At 36.9% G+C, this 23,000-nt stretch overlaps 1 protein-coding gene across 3 annotated transcripts in view; it reads left to right on the top strand.

Moving 5' to 3' along the window:
* The window catches only part of FBXO11 (F-box protein 11), an 89,199-nt gene that overhangs the window by 63,547 nt on the left and 2,652 nt on the right, over positions 1-23,000 (top strand). For all 3 annotated transcript variants that reach the window (XM_035321171.1, XM_035321172.1, XM_035321173.1), the window contains 13 exons: positions 4,614-4,720; positions 4,805-4,916; positions 9,949-10,055; positions 10,140-10,277; positions 17,408-17,625; positions 17,924-18,009; positions 18,085-18,179; positions 19,129-19,251; positions 19,356-19,441; positions 19,787-19,863; positions 19,982-20,125; positions 21,033-21,143; positions 22,277-22,384. In XM_035321171.1, the coding sequence (XP_035177062.1) occupies positions 4,614-4,720; positions 4,805-4,916; positions 9,949-10,055; positions 10,140-10,277; positions 17,408-17,625; positions 17,924-18,009; positions 18,085-18,179; positions 19,129-19,251; positions 19,356-19,441; positions 19,787-19,863; positions 19,982-20,125; positions 21,033-21,143; positions 22,277-22,384 (1,512 nt within the window). The remainder of the gene's footprint in view (positions 1-4,613; positions 4,721-4,804; positions 4,917-9,948; positions 10,056-10,139; positions 10,278-17,407; positions 17,626-17,923; positions 18,010-18,084; positions 18,180-19,128; positions 19,252-19,355; positions 19,442-19,786; positions 19,864-19,981; positions 20,126-21,032; positions 21,144-22,276; positions 22,385-23,000) is intronic.

Genomic DNA, 23,000 nt, shown 5'->3' with positions numbered 1-23,000 from the left:
TAGTTACCGGTACAAATAGGGCAGGAGTCTTCCAGTGTTCAAAATACAGAAAAAAATGGATCAGTGCTATTCAAAGACACAAAATATCTCAATTACTTCCTTCATGAAATTTGAAAGGACATCTCTGATACCTGGTTAAACTTATGCACACTCTCAAGTTTGAAATACCCTCTGCTTCAGTGATTCCCTTCCACTGCAATTAACATCAGTTATTCAGAAAACAATAATTTTAACTGCAGTTCTTTAAAAGCAAGGGATTTGCATTGTGTTTTTGTAATAGAATAGCTGTCTTGAGGAACAAAATCTCTAAGAGTAAACCAGAAATGTGAGATGTATTTGTTTCAGTTTCTGGCACTGCTGTCTCTTAACTTCCTCAGACTTTCTCCATTGAATGGTCAATAAGATTGTAGAGGGATTCAGTTTAACATGTCTGAAAAGAAAATAAAGTGAACTGCTAAGCCTTAGAGAACTACCTCTTCTTAGTTCAGTCTGGTATGCCCTTCAGAATGGTAGGATTAAGACGGCACCAAATCTCTATGCAATTCTACTCAATTTTCTTTAACATTTGCTTCTGTGGACTTTTGAAGAAGCACGGCATTACTAGAAAGGCAGCTTTACATACCTCAGGCTTTCAAGAATTTTCTGCTTTCTCAAATAAGCAAAATTTTCTTAAAGAATAATGCCTGGTGTTCTTTGTTTGCTGTACTGTTTAATTTTGGTATTTTTATTTGTTATATCTAGGAGAAGGAGTCTGGTTCAGAAGGAAGCCATTAGGGGTATTACTGTAGTTGCAGAATCCTAGAATATGCTGAGTTACAAGGGACCCACAATGTTCATTGAGTCTGGCTCCTGGTCTATACAGGATCTACCTATAAATTAAACCATATGTCTAAGAGTCTTGTCCAAATACTTGTAATCAGACAGGCTTGGTGCTGTGACCACTTCTCTTGGCTGGCTAGCAATGATGCTTACTGCATTCCCAGAACATGGTTGGCCTTTTTGGCTGCCAGGGCAGACTGTTCACTCATAGATATCTTGCCACCAACTAAAACTCTCCAGATACCTTTCTGTGGGGCTGCTTTATAGCCTCGTGTTTCCCAGTCTGTATGTATATCCAGAATTGCCCCATCCCAAATGCAGAATCTGACACTTGATCTTGTTAAACTTCACGAGGTGTGATTTTTCTTCTCAGAGCAGTCAGGCACTGGGACAGGTTGCTCAGGGAGGTGGTGGTGTCACCGTCCCTCGGGGTGTTTAAGGAAAGGTTGGATGTGATGCTTAGGGACATGGTTTAGCAGGTGACATTGGTGAAAGGGGAATGGTTGGACCAGATGATCTTGAAGGTCTTTTCCAACCTTAATGATTCTATGATTGTCCAGCCTTTCAACTTGTTGAGATCTCTCTGCAAGGCCTCTCTATACTCAATGGACTCAACAGCTCCTCCTAGTTTAGTATCGTCTGTAAGCAGAGTTTGTATGTTTGAGCCCTGCACACAGATAATTTTTTTTATAAATGAAGCCTTGAAGAGAACTGGCTATAAGATAGAGCCCTGGAAAACCCCACTGGTGACTGGCCATGAGCCTGAAGTAACCCCATTTACTATAATGATTTAAGCCCAACCCATATTATGTACTTGTCTAACGGATGTCTTGTCCAGAAGGATACTGTGAGAGACGGTATCAAAAGCTTTGAAATGCAAAAGAAAAAAAATCCCATCTACTGGTTTCCCTTGATCAATCAACTAGGTAAGTAACCTTGTTGTAAAGGAAATTAAATTACTAGTAATGTGGTTTATCTGAACTCTCAAGTAGGAGGCAAGAGTAGACTGTCTCTTAGGAAATGGATGCATCCAGTTCAGTGGACAGAAACATCTATGAACTTCTTAAAAATAAATTATATTTTCCAGGCTTTGGAGGGGAAAACAAGTGGTGGGGTAGGAAGTCAGATATATGCAGGAGTACAGGCCTTCTCACTCCAGATGAGAAACATCTTGTCTTAACTGTTTCAGCAGTTGTCCAGACAGGTATCTTGATCTGACAGTCTTCACTATATATGTTTTTCTGTATTCTGGGAGATACAGCTTTCATTTTTTTCCTTTATTTTCCATTTCACTTATATAATGTGCAAGTAAGTGAAAAAGGGATTATCAAAGGATTTCTTCCGATCATGAAAAAACAGTAGTGACAATAATAGAAATGATTGTAAGGGTAGCAGAATCTAAAATAGTGTAGATTGTCATATTTAGATACTTCTGTGTTCAAGAAAGAACTTCAATATGACTGAACTCTTCATTAGATACCTGTTCTGTATCTTTGAATTGAAATTATTTTAGCCAAGTTTAAAGCTGTATTCTTTTCATAGATTTTGTATGCTGCAAGTTCTAAAAGGATCTCAGCATCTTTTGCCTGATGTGATTGAACATGGTCATAACAATTATTTCCTGTAGAATCTAGTGTTTGTTTTTTTTCCTATCAATGTACTGAAAACTTCCTTTTTTAGGAATCGAAGAATTCTGAGGCAACATCCAGTTAATTCTTTTAGGCAGTCTCTTATGATAGGCTTTCTGTTATATTATTTTTAGATCGTCACATTTTGGTCCTTAAATTGAGAATCAACCTTGATCCTGTGGGGTATTCTCTTCCTTAGACTATGGCAAAATAGAACTCTTAAGAGCAGTGTTTTTCTTGATTATAACACTAGTGGCACTTTTTCTATTCGTTTTTTTGGTTTCTCTCTTGTAAAGTGTTCAAAGCCAAAAGTTGAAATGGAGATGTTTGTTTGAATAATTCTTTTGCAAAGATGTTGCAGAGTATTTCTCTGATGCATTTAGAATAAGATCAGTCCTTGAACATGTCCCTTTCCCTTTTTGGTCTTTTCCTGTTGGGGCATCTAAATGCACTGGTCTTACTAATTGGGATGTTCCATACTGGACATTTTGGGACCACCCAACTCAGACCTGTAAGTTCTCTTCTGTGCTAAGAGGAAGGAGATACCTGTAGAGAACCCCAAGCAAGAGCATGGCAAGCACTTCCAGCCACAGTTCCACAGATCTATCTATTGTTTAGGTAGTGTTTCAGAGCATCCAAAGTACAAATTCTCCTTGCTCTCTGGGATTGAACACAATTCCAATATTGGTTTATAGCTCTTAATTTCTGCCAGGGACCACACTTCATTTTCTAGTTTTAGTTTGGCTGCAGTACTGTGGGGCCATACTTTGTCAGGTGCTGAAGTGTACTGATGTATATACGTCAATGCATTTGTGTGATGGAGAAAAACAGCTAATAGAAATGTTAACAGGTCACAGCAAAGTATTTTGTGTGACAACACACAACTTCTTTTAGGTATTGGCTATTGCTAAGTGCATAGTAGTACAAAGAGCTGGATTAGACTACCTTAAAACATTTGCAGCTCTGCAGTAGTGAAGACAGATCTGGCTTTTAAGTAGTAAGAACAAGCTGGGTAATTATGTAAATATTGCTTCATTCTGACTGGCACCTTTCTGCCTGAGTGCTAAAGAACAGGACATACCACTTGTCTGTACCTGGTGTCAACAGACAACAGAAAAAGATCTGGTGAGAAATGCTGTGAATAGGTTCTTCAGTAAAATGCAGAATTTAGGGCAAATATCTGTCACATTTGCATATCTCTTAAGAGTTGCAACTCCAAATCATTCCCATAGCTTGCTCTAATACGTGAAATTTCCATGTTTGCATTTCATATATGAAGGAAGATTTCTCGTTTGCATATTTCTTGCGCAGTTTTGAATTGGACAAACTCGTGTGTGTGAATGAGTATCACTGAATTTATGCCACTGTAAGACTGTTAACTTGTGCTCCCTCTGCTGGTTTTGCGATACCAATGTAAACATTATTTTCCCTTCAGATTAAGGATAAAGGAATATAGCAGAGCCTTGCTATTAACATGGGAAATCAAATTCCAGACTGGGGGAAACTGTGAATGAACTATTTAGAAACATTCTCTGTACGTTTTCAGAAGTAGAGTTGTCTAGTTGTGTGAGATTTTCTTGTAAATGAAGAAATGATTTAAACATTGAATCTTAGGTTTGAGAGGCATTGAGGGGTCACATGTAGGTCATGAGCAGCTTACTAAATAGATGCTTAAGTTGGTTCAAATTAGTGGTGGAATGTATGTATTTAGCTTTAATAAAAGTTTAGAATACCAAACTAAATTGTATTTCATAACAGAATTACAGTGCATCTAGGCTAGCGTCTAGACTGGAATTCAGGTCTGTTGAACTGTTTCTTCACTTTGTATTCAGAAAACGTGTTGGTATTTTGTAGCTAGTGTCTTTTTGGTTTTGTTCTTGTGCAGGTTTTCAGTTTGCGGTTTTCAGTTTTCCTAGAAATTCTAATAAACTAAAGTCAGAAAAACTAGCTCTATAGAGAAGATTTTCTCGTGTTATTAAATAATGGTACAAGATCATTTAAGACTAGTTTCTTCATTCTTTGAAATTCACTGTTGTCAAGGTCTTCTGACATCAAGAGTTTTGTGCCATGAATCACGTTCATTTTCTTTTGTTGCTTTGAATAGAATTCTGTAGAATTCATTTTCACTTACAGACACTAAAATGTAAATTTCTTAATATTTTACAGCTCCTGGAAAAGTAGCAGATAAAGTTATCATAGAAAACACTAGAGATTCCACCTTCGTTTTTATGGAGGGTTCTGAAGATGCCTATGTTGGATATATGACAATCAGGGTAAGAATATCAAATTTGAGTGGAGCTTTTAATAATTTCTTTTAAATGCCTGAGCCAATAAATATATTTGTTTTCCTTTTTCAGTTCAATCCTGATGACAAATCTGCTCAGCACCACAATGCACACCACTGCTTAGAGATAACGGTGAACTGCAGTCCAATTATAGATCACTGTATTATTCGAAGTACTTGTACGGGTTAGTGGGCTTTTTATTGTTTGAAATTAACACTGTTTCAAGTTGACTAATCTAACCTGCGTGCATAGAAGGAGTACACAAACTGTGATCCCTATTGCCATTTTGTTTTTATGCAGGTGTTTAATATGGGTCTGAAAACCTTATTTGCCTTGAAATGGCATCATTCTTGTGATTTACTGGTGTCTTAAGACCTTTGTGATGACATATGCTTGGTGTTCTGTTTGGGTCAGTTCGGACTTGCTGGACAGTTAGTTTAAAAACCTGAGAAATGACAGGAGTGTTCTTTTATAAAACTTAGTTGTTTCTGATATGCATAGTTGCAGCTGGCAGGAGATGATGACATTTGAAGGGGGCATACGTGGGACTTCACGTCAGGTTCACTGTGGTATGCTGTATTGGGATTTGATGACATTGAAACAGTCATGAGCTGTAACTACTGTGCTTAAGTTTCTTAACAGGAGTGGAAGGGAGTTGACATAAGCGTGAGTTGCTAGCTATACTGACAGAAGAAATACACAGTGTGGAAGGTTGACACTCATTTCAGCATCAGATATGATGAGAAATTTATACCACCTGATTTGAGAAATAACAGTAGTTTAGATTCTGGAAAGAAAGGGTCAGAGGCAGTGAAGGTCTGAGAAGATGGATGTCAGTTTGTAGTCACTGGAAATGAGACATGACAGTTCACAATGACAAGACATGGTAACGTCTATGCGTTTGGAAGAAAAAGCAGATAAAACGGATTTGGAGCGTCAGAAAAAAGAGGTGCAGGAGAACTAAGATACTAATTCTTTGCATGGAAATCACAATATAAACTTACATTCAGCTAGTGAAATGGAATGGATCTACACAGCAGGCTGTACATAATAGTTGCTCAGCTCAACATAAAGGCAGGGAAGCAAGGAGATCTTCAACCAGACACAAAACTTTCCTTTTCTGGTGCAGTCAGAAGGAAAATCTACTGAGAACTGTAATGAGGACAGCGAAAGGGAAGGATTCCTTGTGTATGCCTTACAGAGGAAGACATGCTCTTACAGGCTGCAAAACTACTACATTTATGGTCAAGACAGCTCTATGATTTGCATCATCATCTGTTTTACTGGAGATAGATCAGCTAGTATGTGAAGGTGTTAAAGATAAAGAAGAACAAAGGACAGCTAGCTACTCAAAGTATCTTGATTCTTTTATTTTACTTTTTTGTATCTTAAATATTGGGGAAGTTGAAGTAAACAAAACAAATCTATTTTTTAAGTTTCTCTATACCAATATTCGGTACTCTGATAATGAATGAGGGGAATTATTCTAATTTCTTGGACCATTCAACTTGCCTTAGAGAAGTAGTTTGAAGAACTGCATGGCTTTGTATTGGAACATGCTTTTATATAAGCCAGTAGGTCTTGATGTTCTTGTGAAAATGTTTATTAAAGTTAAGATTCAGTTTTTATGGCCACTGTTTATTATAACTAACTGTTTCTGATAATTTTGGACTACTGCCCTCTTCAACTCTCTGCACTTCTGATTTTTTTGCTGCATTGTATTTTTGCTTCTCTGCTCCAAAGTTAACATTTCTGGTCAATTTTGGAGGCTGTGGAAAGGCTATACTGTCAACACTTACTGATTATTAATTTTTATTGACTTTTTAATCCTACCAAACCCTGCTATAATCTACTCAGGAAGTATTGTGTGTGTGGAGAAAAAAAAAAGTGGCAGTCTGCCAAAAAAGCCATTTACTGTTTCCAAGTCAATGGCATCTCTGAAATATTGATCCATAAACATTCAGACTCTCTCTCCTAGTACATGTTTGATACCCTTTCTGTAGATCTAATTGCATTAAAGCCTGTTTCTAGATTGTTATATTGTTCCATGTTGAATTCTTTATGTAATATGTAAAGATGGGAGCTGTGTAAGTGATTTCAGGTCTCTTACTGCCAGTCCAAAGTATCTTTGAAATTTTAAAATAAAGTTTAAATGGGAAGATCCTGAGTCTAGATATTCTGTTGCATCCATTGCAGAAGAAATCTGGATTAGTTTTCATCTTGATAGATAAAACCAAAAGTTGATGGCAATATGCCTCGTTTATTTATTTTAAGTGTTGTTTTTGTGTGCAATCATTATATTCTAAGTAAAAACAAAATAAAAAGGGCTAAACTAGTAACATGTACTTGGTCCTTCTAAAGAACCAATTTCACCCAATCAATAAGTCCAGTGAAGTGAGTCAGAATGAAGATTGCTTTTATAATCAAAATGTGATAGAGGTACACTTTTAGAACATCTTACTGGGTTCCCCAAAATGCACAATTCCTTAATGTCATGCAAGAGGTAGAGGAAAAGGAGTGAAAATAACTAGGAAATACAAGAAAGGAGAAATTATTAGCAGTTAATATAAATTGGAAGCAACGAGGAATTGTATGAAACTGGGAAATTCTTCCCTTCAACAAAACACTAGCCCTTCAAAAATGTCCAGTTGTCTTCCCCCAAGAGAAACAAAACAAAACTAAAAAACAAGATGAGAAATTTTTCAGAAGAGACAGCGATTGTGCCCTGACTTGGAAAACAGCTCTAGCAATGATGCTGATCTGTCATAGATACGGAAGAATTTGAGAAGTGTTGTGTAATTTTTGTTCTATATTTAATGAGAATAGGTAGGAATGATAAATGTGCTCATACCCTAGAGGAATAATGAAATATGTTCTACTCTGACAGTAACCATGGATGAGGTTAAGCAGCTGTAAAAACAGCCATTCTAAAATCATACAAGAGATTAAAGAACGGGCCAAGAAATCTTCTGAACTCCTGTTAGGTATAAACAGTAACTTGAAGCCTGGATTCGGTGGTGAATGAGAACCTGTTGGGGGTGGGTGGGAGAGAGGTGGGGTACTAGCACTAAACAGGATGAAATATGGCAAGCAACACTACTTACTGATCAGGGATAGAATGAGGAGACAGTGAATACAGGTGGGTGGTCAGTCAAGAGTTAAAATTAATGATCAAAACAAATAGAACTACAGAAAATGTTAACGGCTGCATTATGCTGTTAGCATTTTTGACGACTTCATCTTACTAAAAGAAGGTAGCAGTCACAATATAACTATGTAGATCCCTCAAAGACACTCAACTTTATCTTGTACTGCTTTAAAACATCTGAATTCCACAGAATTAACACAGCACAAATTGAATAGATTATAATTACCCCAGAAGTTATTTTTAAGATTTTGTGGCTTTTTCAAAGACGGCTTCTTGACTTCAAGCCCCTCTAACGTTATCAATGATTTGCAGAGAATATAAAACATGTAACTGATGAAGTTTGTAGATAATGATTTAGGGTGTTACAAATAACCAGGAGGATGTGTTGCTACGCCCTTTCTGTAACATGGGCTCTCTTAAACAATATTCAGGTTAATGCAGAAAAGTGCAAAATACCTAGGATATAGGAACAGCCCGTTGGGTGCAAGGGATAAACCTCTCTCCTGGGAAGCTGCGTTCCTGGGAAAAGCTTTAGGAGTCACTGTAGGTAAACAGCTAAACAGGAACCCACAGGTAGCTGAGTGGTCCAAAGAAGCAATGTGATTCTTAGTTAGGCACAGGGGAATATTGAGGAGAAAGAGCCTGTATTGTGCCCATCTTCAGTCCTGGTTCAGGTCAGTCCTCTTGTTGCTGGTGCCCATGGCAAAGGGGTTGAAAATTTAGAAACAGGGCAACAAAAAGTCCTAAAGGATAAAGCAGAAGAATTCATTTATCATGAAATGCATACCGATTGCAAATGGTTACTTCTGCAAGGAGCAGACTGAAGGAATAGGTTGTTTGCACTAAATACTTACACGCCTTAGTTTTCTCTATACAATGTATCTGTACCCAGTGTTTGGATACTGAAGCTGGGACAATTTAGATTAAAAACTGAAGTGTAAATTCACAGGGTAACAACTGTGTAACAAGCTGTAACAAGCTTTAGGTGGTTTGTCAATTGTTGAAAACCTTCAAATGTATGTGAAAGACATGTGCTGATGTTCCAGCTACTAGTATCGAAGCAGGAATCAACCCAGGGAATTGTTGCAGGCTGTATTATTCATACGGTCAGATCAGACAACCAGAATGATTTCTTCAGGATTTTACAAAAGCAGCTCCCTGAATGAGTCTATGAATTATTAAAGGCTGGTCTTTGTGGTGTGCTTGAAGTAATACAAAAGCTTACTAATAGGGCATGTACCGGCTTGCTTATTTAGTGGTGTTTAATTGAAGGGAAGGTGTGTGTTATGTAGGCCAGATATGCTGAGATGAAATATTACCATTCTGAAATTGATGTGAATCTGCCATTGACTTTAGTAGGAGCAGAATTGCCTGTTTCCATTCTTCATGGAAATAAGGAAAATGAGCTGGTCTGATGAAGTCCCGAGCAGTATGAGTCCTAGCTACCTGAAGACTTTGTTTTCTGGGTAATAAATAGCATGGTAGGTAAAATCACCCAAGGAGCTGCAGCAAGGAGCATTGTAATTCAGCTGGGAAGAGAAGTGTGGATAGCTGGGGTGTAGGTCTGTGTTCTACCTTGTGCTGCTGGTGCTGCTCGTGTTGAGTTAAGCAGGGTGTCTGTGTATGCTACAGCGTTGTTACTTGTTTGGGCTTTGGAAGTATTGGGTTCTGAAGGTTTAAATGGAATTAAAAGAAGGCAGGAATTATCAAAGAATTTTATTATATTTCTTGTGCCTTTTGTTGTAAACAGTGTACAGTGGACTGTGTGGGGAAACAAATGAGAACTTTCATAAACATGAGTTATTACAGAAACGGTTGTCTATTCTGGCAATCATATGCATAACCTTGGAAGAGTGATTTTAAAAAGCAGCTCCTGCCTCAGATTTTTGTACCTACAAAAAGATGACGCAGGTGTTTTTCCACCAGTGGCTTGCAGTGCTTTGGCACTGCGCATGGCAGATCTTTTTGAAATATTAGTTCATGCTAACTTTTCTTGCAAGACTAGTGCCAGACTATTTATAGATACGCTGTGCTTTGAAGCTATGGTAACCGTACTGTTTTCTTGCAGTTGGCTCTGCAGTATGTGTCAGTGGCCAGGGAGCTTGTCCTACTATTAAACACTGTAACATCAGCGACTGTGAAAATGTTGGACTTTATATTACAGACCATGCGCAGGTATTTTCTGTATCCATTTTATTACTTTGATATAATTGTTTACTGTTTGTGTTTCCCATCTTAATTTACTTTTCTATTTCCCAGGGAATATATGAGGACAACGAGATCTCCAACAATGCATTAGCAGGAATTTGGGTTAAAAACCATGGAAATCCTATTATCAGACGGAATCACATTCATCATGGACGTGATGTTGGCGTTTTCACTTTTGACCATGGCATGGTAACGTTTATTTTCTTCTTTTGAAGAAAGATAGATGACATTGCATAGCTGAAGTCTTCAGACTTTGCTCATTATTGAAGAAATATTTTTTTTAAAAAAAAACATGGTTTTACATGTGAATAGTTATTTAAAAATATGCCTACTGCTGCTTCTTTTGCCCTTTCCTAGCCAACTTCATTTTAAAGACAGTTTTAGCTGAGGGATTTAAGTACTTCTTGCAGTTGATTGGCAGCCTCTTATATTGAATTATGCTGAAGTGATAAAATACCTCTTCAAGTAGGGTATACGTGGTAGGCTTATATTTACACTATCACTTGGTTCTTTTTCTTTCAAAATAGAACAAAACTAAGTTTTGTCTTGTAGGATTCTGTACGATTAGGTGCTAGAAGATCTGAAAGCATAATAAATCACTGTGCGGACACTTAATCAGTCCTATTTTAATGTACATCACTGAGATGGGGTATGCCCAACTTCTCTGGAAAGAAGACTCAGTATGGACTTAGTTGTCAAATTTTATCACAAAATTTTACTTTAGAATTTATGCATTCTTCCATAAAAATGTTTCTGTGGGATGAAGGTGATACCTCCTATGTGCATATCAACTAATGTGTAATGAGTGCGCATATTCCTTGAAACAGAAAGCAGAATGGATTTTTGCCATTCAAATAAAAGATTATTTGCTCATTTGTTTTTGGCAAAATACTCTGCCAGTCTTCCAAACTGTGCCAAATCATTGTTTTTCCTGCTTGAATGCCGAACTCCTAGTCCCATCTTCCCCCCAGCTGACAAAAACAGCAGGATTTTTTCTGGTCACTTATTGTTATAATTACGAGCACAGGCGTGAATTGCACATTGAAAGTACAAAATGTGAATCAAGTACAGTGAACTAAATGTCAGACTAAGTGAGCTAAATGAGGGCTACTGAGGTTAATGCTGCTTGCTTTCAGATCAAGTGGTGTTTAAAAAAAAAAAAGAAAAGATTCCTTTTTACCTTAACATTGGTAGCACAGAATTTGATTATCTTGTAGGAGTTGAATACTGCTTGATAGGGATTTGTAGAGAATGATAAACTACATAGGCAGTTGCTTAGGGCTTCCTTTTTTAAAGGTGCTGTAGATAAACAGCTGCTGTCGTAATGAAAGCCTCCTTTTAACAGACTTGATTTCAGAACACTGTTGAAGAAGGTCAGCCAAACCCAGTGCACGTGTTACGTACTGGCGGATACTACTGCATATCCCCTTCCATACATTTTGTTCCTAGCCACTACCTGACACGGTGCTTGGCTAGTTGTGACTAAGTATGTTAGGTTTCTTTTTTGGTGAGAAGACCGTAATTAGTTAGCATGTTATGTCAACAGATACTCTGTTACATAACAGAATAGATAGTCTGTTATTCTTTGTAAGTAAATGTCTGTTATCATTTAAGTCGTAATTTTGCTGGTAGATCTTAGTTTCCAAGAAAGATAATACTAGTAAAAATGCACGCATTGAACGCTAATGGCTTCGACTAGCTGAGAAAGATGAGTCCCGAGTCGCACTAATACGAACATAGCTTGGGAGCAGACAGGACCTCTGCTTTCTCATTTCATTTTCTCACTCATCTTACGACCTTCAGATCTACCATTCCTTCCATAGCCTTCATGTATTTCATCTTACTATCATACTCTCCTCCCAAATTTAGTATGTTAATCATTTTTAAGTTATACTCACTCAGTGTTTGCTCCAAACAAACAATAGTCCAACATTTTAAAGTAATCTTACTCCTAAATTAAATGTATCAATTCAGGTACTAAATTGCTTTAACTTTCCTGCTGAACTTTTTACATGAGGTTTGTCTACAATGTATGTGTTGGGGGAGCATTGGCTAGGTGTCAGATTCCTATTGAATAAAATAAGACCTTTATTTTGGGAAATGGTTTTCTGTATTTTCTATAAATACTAAATGCAGTCATGGTAAACACAGCATAGTGAACTTTCCAAAAAATGCATGTTATTTTGTCGTGGGAAAGAGGAAGAAGAAAAGCAGGTGACTTTATAAGATCCATATTTTGATGCCCAAGTGTGTCTACGCTCACTAAATTGTGCGTCTTTTTTCCTTTAGTTAGGGCATCTTCCTGCCTTTGTAAGGACTTGTTGTGTTGCTTTAATTCTAGCTTGGTTGGGTTTTTGATGAGAATTATGTCTGCAGATAGTTGTAACAGAAGATGCACCGTGTATAGAAACTACCAATGCCTTTTTTCTTTCCACCCAAGTTGCTGGGGAAGCAGGAGTAAAGGAGCAATGCAGTACTAGTTGTAGTAGTTGGATCTGCAGTTTCCTGGTCTCACCATAAGTTAATCAGGATGTGTGCTGCTGTTATTTTTGCTGCTGGCATAATATCTTTGTACTGGAAAAGAGGAGGCTCAGGGAGGATCTTATGAATGTCTATAAATACCTGAAGGGAGGATAAAAAGGTGGAGCCAGGCTCTTTTCAGTGGTGCCCAGTGACAGGACAAGAGGCAGTGGGCACAAACTGGAACACAGGAGGTTCCCTCTGAAGGTCATGGAGCCCTGGCACAGATTGCCTGGAGAGGTTGTGGAGTCTCCCTCATTGGAAATCTTCAACAGCCCTCTGGACGTGGTCCTGGGCAACCTGCTCTAGGTGTTCCTGCTCAAGGAGGGGCATTAGATGAGATGACCTCCAGAGGTCCCTCACAACTTAAACCATTCTGTGAAAATCTTCTGGCTAGCAGAAGTTTAAATGTTGTAGGATTTTGCTGTTAGGTGCTGCTTCTCCATCCTCTGTTACATCCTAAGGAGCATATTTGCTCTGTGTTGGGCAATGTTATACCAGCACAGAGCTCCCTTCTAGCAACCCTCTGGCAGATTTTTTTTTTTAAACATTATATGTGTTCTAGAAATGTAGTTGTATGGGCATTTTGCAAAGTGATGGCAAACCGAAGACGTTACGTCTTTGTTTCATATTAGCTCAGTGTTCGCAGGCTGCCACTGCCTCATCTAAGCTGTATTAAAATATTGTATAAGTACTCTTAATCCACTTTAGTGGATATGTATATCCATACATCCCTCCAAGATTTAAACAGGCACTGAAACATGTAATAAAGTGATTTCAGCTACAGGAGAGCTGGCAAAAGTGAATGCTTCAGTAATTCCCTGTCTGTCTGTCTGTGTAGGCTTGAGGGTTGGTTGAAAATCTGGCTAGGATAAGCTTCTGGTTTAAGTACTGAAGTATAAGTGTTTAGCATATGAGTACTGAAATGTTTTGAAAAAGGGTAATAATAATAAAACTAGATTGTGCTCACTTGATTCATTTGAAACAAAAGTGTTTTGTTTTCTTCCAGCTAGAATGAATACACAGTCTATACTAATACTACCTAATACTGTGATCAGTGTGGGTTCACAAGCAAAATGGAATACAAAGACGTTTTTCCTTTTTATATAAAGGAAACGGTAGCATATTAAAGAGAATGTGACTAATATTTATCTTAGCTGCAAATAAGAGGGATGATCCTCTTGTCTCACAGACTAACTATGGTTAAATGTGCAGAGCAATGCAGTCTTTGAGATACTTTGAGTTTTAAAAAAGGGGGGGAGGAATGCAACAGTATTGGCCTGTATATTTGAGAAGTATTTCAATAAGTGGGAGGAAAAATAGGTCATTTTTTACAATATACTATCCTTAAGAGTGGCCTAGTTCCACTATTGAAATGCTTCTTAGTCATAAATTCCTCTGAAAGATTTCCCCCTGCCTCCTTCCATCTCAAAGCCTGCTTTTTTCAGAGCCTTCTGCTCTGTATCAGGCCAGTGATAGAGATGATGTAACACCATTGCAAAATGTAAATATCCTGTAAGTGGCACAGTATCTTTCAGATACAAATCCTACATACCTAACCAAAGGAGCCGATTTTCTCTATACCTTCCTCTTGCTTCTCATCTGGTATTTTTGGCTGCGTATATCTTTCTTTGATTGTTTGTAACTGAAGCAGGATAAGTGCATTCCAGTACCAAATTCCTACCCTACACATTATTTTCCCGTGGGTTTCTGTACTGCAGTGCTGACTCTGAAAGGTTAAAGAGTGCTCTGTTTTTCACTTTCATGTTCTCAGACTGTTCTTTGTGTTTTGGTGCTTGTAGAAACTTAACCTCTCATTTCTAAACCAGCAGTATTCTGCTGTTTGCTAGGGCTTGTGCCAAACGTTGAACAAGCAGGCATTAAAAATGCAGCAATGGCCCTGGCATCCCTCAGTGTCTTACACTGATGTCTCTTGCCAGGTGCCTGAGACAAGTTGCCAGACTAAACTGTATTTGATCATCGTATGCAAACAACAGAGAACCTTCAAATGTACTGTAAGAATAAGCTATTGTAATTGTGTAACTTGAAGTTGAGAGCAAGACATAGGTCTTCATTTTCCTTGTTCCCAAATGAGAAATATAGCGCTCATTCTTTTAAATATTACAAATCAGGTCATTTCAAAGAAGTGTTTACATAGTCCAAAAATGGTAATGAAGCTTTTGCCAGTTTCTATGTGGAGTACATAAAAATTCTGTTGGCCTTTTGCTGCAAAAGCAAATTTTTCCTATGCCCTAAAAATAAAGGGTTTGTTTTGCATCATGAATACATTTTTCTTTATGCTTTATATATATATATATATATATATATAAAGTCCACCAACTCTCAAATATAGACAATTCCAGACTTTGGTAGGTAAATTTTTATGACCATGTATTTTTATGTTGTCAGTCACATTTATTATCTATTTATTTAAGTCAATACAAAGATAGACAGATACTCTTTAACAGTTCTATCTTGGTCTTTTTTTTTCTTGCCCTGTCGAGACTATGAGTTTCAGCAAATATTTAGGAAATCTTAAAATTTACATGATTTCCTTTTTTTTGAATACCTGTATTTTTCAAACAATAATGTGAAATGTCTGCATTTCTGTAATACTGTTATCCTTGAAATAAGAAAAAAAAAAAAAGTATAAAAATACAGAAAAGTTCTTCTGAGAAAAAAAAGCAGTGAACAAAATTGGATCATTTAAAAAAATTAACCCAAATGTATTTCAAAGCAGTATTGGTTGGACTGGATGAAATGTAGAAAGCACAAACAAGATGAATTCCTGAATTAGTCTTGATGTAAAAAGTGTCCTGATCTTGTTCAACTTTGCAGGAAAGGATCTTTGCTATCACATACACTTTGTATGCTAAGTAGCGCGTGGAGGCATCAACACTACAATTACTGTGGTGTGTGTTTGTTTGCAATTACTTCCTCTGGTCAGGTCTTAACAGGTTACACCAGTGTTGTCTTACCCACATAGCAGCCTTTCTGTCATTGTAACTGTCATTCTGTGCCTACAGCTAATGCCTTGCCTGGTGTTTTAAATAAATCTCTTATGGAGACTACTTCTTAATGTTTTAAAAGTAGCTTTCATATATTATGAAGCTTTTTTTTTATTAGCAGCTTTTCATATATTTCAGATGACTCAAGGCCCATCTGGACGCCTACCTGAGCAACCTGCTCTAGCGAACCTGCTTTGGCAGGGGGGTTGGACCCCATGATCTCTTGAGGCCCCTTCCAACCCCTACGTTTCTGTGATTCTGTGATTCTTTCTGCTTCAAAAATAGTATTTTGAGTCTGCTTAGACGTGGTATTTTTCTCATCTATTTTCTGAGTGCATCTGCATTATTGGAAGTATACGGTGTCAGGTTGGACAGGGCTTTGAGCAGCCTGATCTAGTGCAAGAGGCCTCAGGCCATGGCAGGGAGTATTGGACTAGGTAATCTTTAAAGATACTTCCATCCCAAACCAGTCTATGATTCTGTGATCATTTATTCCTTCTTTGTTACTAATCACAGAGGCTTTTTTTATATTAAGCAACCTTGTTTGAAGCTTCTGTGTGGCTTCTGTCATGAAGCACATCTTACGTACCCTTTGTCTTTCACCCAAGCAGTTTTCGTAGTTGCAGCATATTTAGCACTCAAAGATAATCTGTGAAGTAATTAAAAAGATACCAGACCATGAAGTAGTATTTTAATTGAAATGATGTATTCCACCTTGAAGAGGATGAAGCTTTTTAATACCAAGTTGTCATCCTACCTAAGTTTCATATACAGCCTCTCTTCAAACAGAAATGAGAAAATAGTGTTTCCTTTGGGGATGAGAATCACAGAAGGCTGCCTGTTGGCATAAGGGTGTATTTCTAAAGAGATCTTGTTTACATTCCCGTCTGTTATTGTGCGGCATCTTCAAGAACTCTCAAAATGTCTCGTCTCGCTTTGAGACAAGACCTAATCCTAAATTCTTGAAATATATTCTGGATATTTACAAAAAAGAGTCATTTTCCATTTGACTATACCACACAGGCCTGAGGAGCCAAGCCGTGTACACTGATAGTACTTTTTTGGAGCTCGCTTACTCAATGTAGTCCCTTTCCTGTCTGCAGGCCTCAAAGTAGGGTAAAGCACACACTGTCTTGATTTCTTCCTTGAACTGCATATATTCTAGCTTTTTTAAAATTGACACATACTACTGCAGTGTCTAAATGAAGTGTGTAACTGGGTGGGGGTGGAGGGGGAGCTTATTCATTGGCAGCTCCGACTTGAAGAAAGGGAGAAGAGGTTAGTTACTATCAAGCTCTGGAAAAGTTACTCATCTCCCACAGCCATATGCATTTATTCTGACCAGTCATTACAAAGAATTTTAGGACGCTTCTTCCTAAATTAATTATATTCAGAACACACATATGGTAGGGAAAAAAGAACAGGTTGTCTTCTTGACACTGTCCTTCATATATTAGACGTGTGGGCTTTGTAGCTGCTAAAGAAACCTGATATTCAGTCCTCTTTGAGGTGCTATATCCAGAGTTGCTGTTTTTATTTGTAATTCAATCAGTACTAATAAATAGCAATACAGAGTGTCTTTGAAACAGTATTTTATTTTGGGGGAAAAACAGGATATAGTGACACTAGCTGTTTTCATAGCCATGTAAGTACTGCTGTTTTGTCAGCTTTGATACTGTTTCCTTCTAAATGACCATGATGTTTGGAGGGGAGAGAGTAACATCTCAGAATGTTCAGCCTTCATTTTAGAAAAGACATTTACAAGAAACTTTGTATGTTTTGTGTCTTAAGGGTTATTTTGAAAGCTGCAACATCCATAGAAACAGGATAGCAGGTTTTGAAGTGAAAGCCTATGCCAATCCTACAGTAGTACGGTGTGAAATTCATCATGGCCAGACTGGAGGAATCTATGTTCATGAAAAAGGAAGAGGACAATTCATAGAGAACAAAATCTATGCAAACAATTTTGCAGGTGTATGGATTACCTCAAACAGTGACCCAACAATAAGGTATTGTTTTCCCTATTGATATTTTACTACTGAGAATAAGAGAGTTGATTGGAATGGGAAAAGTGCAACCTTATTTCTAATGAACTGGAAATATTCCTGTATACATAAAAATGAGATTACCGTCTGTGTTTGACTGAACTGTGTTTTTTAATTTGCATGTATATTTGGAAGAGTGTACTTCTTGAAAAGACATAGGAAAAAAAACTATTTAAAGTCTGAGTACTATACAGTCCTAGACATTATATATTGTGTAGTATTATTATAACAATTTTGTAATGTCAGTTCTTTTGTTTTTTAGGGGCAATGCAATTTTTAATGGGAATCAAGGTGGTGTTTATATCTTTGGTGATGGAAGAGGCCTTATTGAAGGAAATGACATTTATGGTAAGCTGATTTGATTATTGCATCTTGAATTCAGAGAAAAATGAGCATTGCATTAAATACCATTTTTGTTATTAGGTAATGCATTAGCAGGAATACAGATTCGAACAAACAGCTGTCCCATAGTTCGACACAACAAGATTCATGATGGTCAACATGGTGGAATTTACGTGGTAAGCATGACCCACAAGCAGGCATGCAACCTTAGCTTCTGTTCATAGAAACGTTGCCAAAGTATATATTATATGTAAAATATTTGTACTTAAAATGACTAGATTTCTTAGGTTAATAGTAATAGGCTGAAGTTGGTGTTCATACTTAGAAGATTAAGGCTCTTACAAATGTTACTAAAATATTTCTGTTATAGAGTACACCATTTAAAATGGGATAGCAGAACTTCACTTGTTGGATAAAAGCTTTTGAAGAAAATAAATTTAGAAATCTGTTCAGCTTTTTTGAGTGTTATGCATTTACATACATTCACTAACCTCAGATTTTTTTTTTGCCTTCAAGTTATGATATGCATTGCAGGCGCTGTACAGGCATGTATTGTAAAAGTGAGGAATAAAGCACAATGAGCTGTCAGGCCACCTTAAGCCATATCAGATTTTGTTTAAAGAAATATTTGTGTCTTTTCCTACCAGATATTACCAAATGTTCAGCTAATGCTGCACGTGTTCATCTGCTCACTGAACACATCTAACCAGAATGATTCATACTGTTGCTTTGTTTTTAAGCACAGAAATGTGCACCTTAAGTGACATGCAACTTTGTCATTCTAGTGGACAAGGGTGGGTGTAGGTTTAAGTACCAGGTGCCACAGCTTTCATCTGATGGTGTGGTGCTGGAGAAGTACCTCTTTAGCAAAAACTAGCGGAGATTAGCAAATACTACTGCAGAGCCTTGAAATATGGTGGTTTATATGTAGAGTGTTCTTAAATTTATGACAAACAGTCAAAATCGTAATGTTATTTTTTTAAAAAAGTAGTGTGAATATATACTCAAATAGAAAGGAATTACATTTCCATGGTAAAGAAGCCACGCTGGGGATGGTGGCTACAACCAGATAAACAATATTTGCTGTTAGCAATTTTTCTCAACTCTTACACTTCTTGTATTTAGCATGAAAAAGGACAAGGTGTGATTGAGGAAAATGAAGTTTACAGCAATACTTTGGCTGGGGTCTGGGTGACAACGGGGAGCACTCCAGTCTTGAGGAGAAACAGAATACACAGTGGGAAACAGGTGAGTTTTACTTTGTCTGTTAGAAGGGGGGCAAAAAAGAAGAAAGTTCTTTTGCATTTTTATATTTTACTTTCAAACTCCCAATTTATTTTTCTGTATGTTAGGTTGGAGTTTATTTTTATGACAATGGACATGGCGTGCTAGAAGACAATGACATCTATAATCACATGTACTCAGGGGTTCAAATAAGGTAAAATGTATTCTGATTCTTATGTCTAAACAGACATTGTCTTGTGCTATTTTATCCTGTTCTTGTCACTCAGATTCTAAAAATAACTTTTTGGATTCAGTATTTCTGAATATCCTCTGCTTCGATAAAGAATTGCTACTAATACAGCCTGGTATTTGACTAGAAGGTGTGATCTGTGAAGCATGTAAAAGTTAAAACCTGTTTGCCTGCTTGAAAATACAGTATTTTATTCAGGTTTCCAAACAATGAGATCCATTGGGCATTTCTACAGAGGTGCTTCAAATCTTCAGCCTTGAGAAACAGTGAACTGTGTTAAGTGACTTCTTTGTGTATGTATCTCTCTAGAACTGGAAGCAACCCCAAAATAAGACGCAACAAGATCTGGGGAGGTCAGAATGGTGGTATTCTTGTTTATAATTCTGGTAGGTCTGTTTCTCTCATTTATTCAGAACTGTTTATGTTCTGCAATATTGTCTCTTCTCATTTATTATTCTTTTTTTTTTTTTTTTGATTTTGTTTCCACACTTCCTTCAATTTAAGGCCTTGGATTTATAGAAGACAATGAAATTTTTGATAATGCAATGGCTGGTGTATGGATTAAAACAGACAGTAACCCTACACTAAGAAGAAATAAAATTCATGATGGAAGAGATGGAGGCATCTGTATATTTAATGGGGGAAGAGGTATATTTTTTCCCTTACTAGCATGTACTGAGTATTCTGGATAAAAGTTTAATTTCAGATTAAGCTGTGTCTTTTTTAAATCGCTCTTTAGAAAACTAGCTCTTGTCTTTTGAAGCAATAAAATAGCTATAAGAGATATACACTGATGATTTTTAGCCTTAATTATATGACTAATACTGAATTGGGGGGGTGGGGGGCAGAGAGGTAATTAATCCAAGAAGACTGTTAGATTGCTGCTTAGGACAGTCCTTTTATCTCATCTGTTTTTTTTTAAGCTTTGCCATTTCACTGAGACAGTATTAAACTGAAGTCAGCCAAAATCTTGCATATGAACATTTCGTGTTTTGCCAGGGTCAAAAATTTAAGGGAAAAAAAAATAAAAATATTTATAAAGGAATCTTTGTACACCTGTTAGATTTAGAAATGGTCCTCTTCCAAAATCTTTTGACTATTGTGTGTCAGCTAGTTGTGTGAAAACAGCTTCTGATATTTTGTAGTTAAAATGAGATTTAATTTTAAGCATTTTAAAGTCTTGCAATAACAAAAATGCAAGTTAAGCTTTGTGTTGACAGGATGATAGTTTAGAATACAAGAACAAAAAGATGCTAGAAAAGTTAAAGAAAAGATTGGGAAGTCAAAAGATTCAGTCTTTCCACAAAAATAAAATGGCACTTAAAGGAATTTTCTGTAATGGTGCGTGCATTTCCAAATTCTACTATGTATGCTGAAAAAAATACCCTAATATGATTATACCCTGAGAATGGCTTTAAACTTGCGTCACTAACTAACTTCAGTGCTATTGATGGGTTCCTTTCATTCCCAAATGAAAGGAATATGTTTCGCAGAATGGTTACAGATAAGGAAACGTTAACAATCTGAAATGTCGTGTTTGTTGGTTCTGTAATAGGTCTTCTGGAGGAGAACGATATCTTCAGGAATGCTCAAGCTGGTGTTCTTATCAGCACCAACAGCCACCCAGTGCTAAGGAAAAATCGAATATTCGATGGATTTGCTGCAGGTTTGTGTTGTTCAAATCAAATTTTGAAGTGTTAGAACAAGCTGTTCACAAAGCTAATTTTGTGAGTTTTGTCACCCCACAGTGCTTAGACGTTTTAACAAGCAATCAGGATATCCTTCAGTGTATTTTTGAAATAATTTCAGAATTGTAGCAAAAAATCTTTACAGTAGTCCTGGAATTACTCGTGTGTTGAGAAATAATGCACATTCTGCCTTCTCATTTTTCTGTGAAATACTTTTTTTGCTATTTTATTTTAGAAGTAATTGGTAAACCTGTCTAGAACATTTTGTCACTGCTTTAAAACAAAGGAAACATACAGCAAATATATTTTAAGGAGATTTGAATTGCATCTCAAGATTAACTTTCATTCTACAAACTTGAAAAATTAATGAAATGAGCATTTCTGGCTCCAAAAGAGATGAAGAATGTTTAATAATGGTTTCTGTGTAATTTATTGCTTGATGATCAGACTTCCATACGTCTTGCATTCTATTCCATTTCAACTAAAATCACATTCTTGAGTTTTCTCCCATCTTTTTTTCAGAAGAAGCAAGTTTTCTGAGAAGGCGTCTCTAAAGGTGTTGTTTTCTGTGTGTAGTAGGGGGGAAGGATAGGTTGCTGTCGAACAGTCCTGGACAAATTACTTGGAAGACATGGGTTAATAATAAAAGCTAAGATTTAAATGATTTTTAGGTCCCTATCTTGAAAATGTACATATATATATATATATATAATAAAAAGATATTTTAAGAAAGGTAAGGTATGCACAAGAACTTTCACATATACATGAAGATGGCAGGTTAAACACCCAGAAATTATATACCCCTTGAAAATGCCTGATAAAAGTAGCATTTTATTATCAGATAAACTGGTAATATATTGTTACTGCCAGAAACCATGCATGCCAACTGTAGCTCTTTGAAAGGATTCAACAAAGATTTGAACCTCAGTTTTGTAGCGGTTCAGAGTCCTATTTCTAGCTATGTCATTTTACTCTTTCCCTGAGCTTATGATTAAAAAAAAAGTACAAAAAATCAACTCTCACGACTTCCCAGAGAGGTACAAATATGCACAATAGCTGAGGACTAACTATTCCCACTTTATTTTTTTCTCTGTTCCCAACCCAAAAAAAGGTATTGAAATAACAAATCATGCAACTGCGACATTAGAAGGCAATCAGATTTTCAACAACCGCTTTGGAGGTTTATTTCTAGCATCTGGTGTCAATGTAACAATGAAAGGTGAGCCTGAGTCCTTCTTTGGTTTTGTTTGTTCACTTTGCATTTTTTAATTTGGTGCTGGTTTGTGTTCTTTTTATTGTACCACTTTTGGGTTCAGGCCTGTTTTTAAGCTAAATTTGTAATTAAATCTTTCAACTGAAGGTAGTAAGCCAAACTAAGCTATCTTAGAATTTTAGACAGATAGCCAGAAACTGTCAAAAGTAACTTAAGGTTTTGCTATCATTATTAAAACTGTTATTAGCTCTTCTGTCTCAAAATTGTTTCTGAAGTGGTCACTGGGTTTTAGCCCATCTCTAATTCACACCCTAAGCTAGTGTAACGGTAAGTCTTTTGTCACAAATCTGAAAGCAAGTGTCCAGTAAAAAAGCATGCCTCACTTGGTTTTTAGGATCTAAAAGCATGAATCCCAAATCACTTTTTCAGAAAATAGGAATAGTTTATATGCCTAAAATGTCCATGTCTAGTGAGGGAGTGTGCATGAGACAGGGTCCTTTTGGAGGAGTTTGGAGTGATGGCAGATGGAGAATGGCAGTAACCTCTAGGAGGTTACTCTAGAATTGAAAGGTTCACTTTGCAGAAGTTTTTACCTGCTTGGAGGTACTTGTTCTGCATGTCC

This window comes from Oxyura jamaicensis, chromosome 3 (assembly GCF_011077185.1).
Source record: "Oxyura jamaicensis isolate SHBP4307 breed ruddy duck chromosome 3, BPBGC_Ojam_1.0, whole genome shotgun sequence".
NCBI classification, from domain to species: domain Eukaryota; kingdom Metazoa; phylum Chordata; class Aves; order Anseriformes; family Anatidae; genus Oxyura; species Oxyura jamaicensis.
This window is presented reverse-complemented; position numbering and strand designations above follow the sequence as displayed.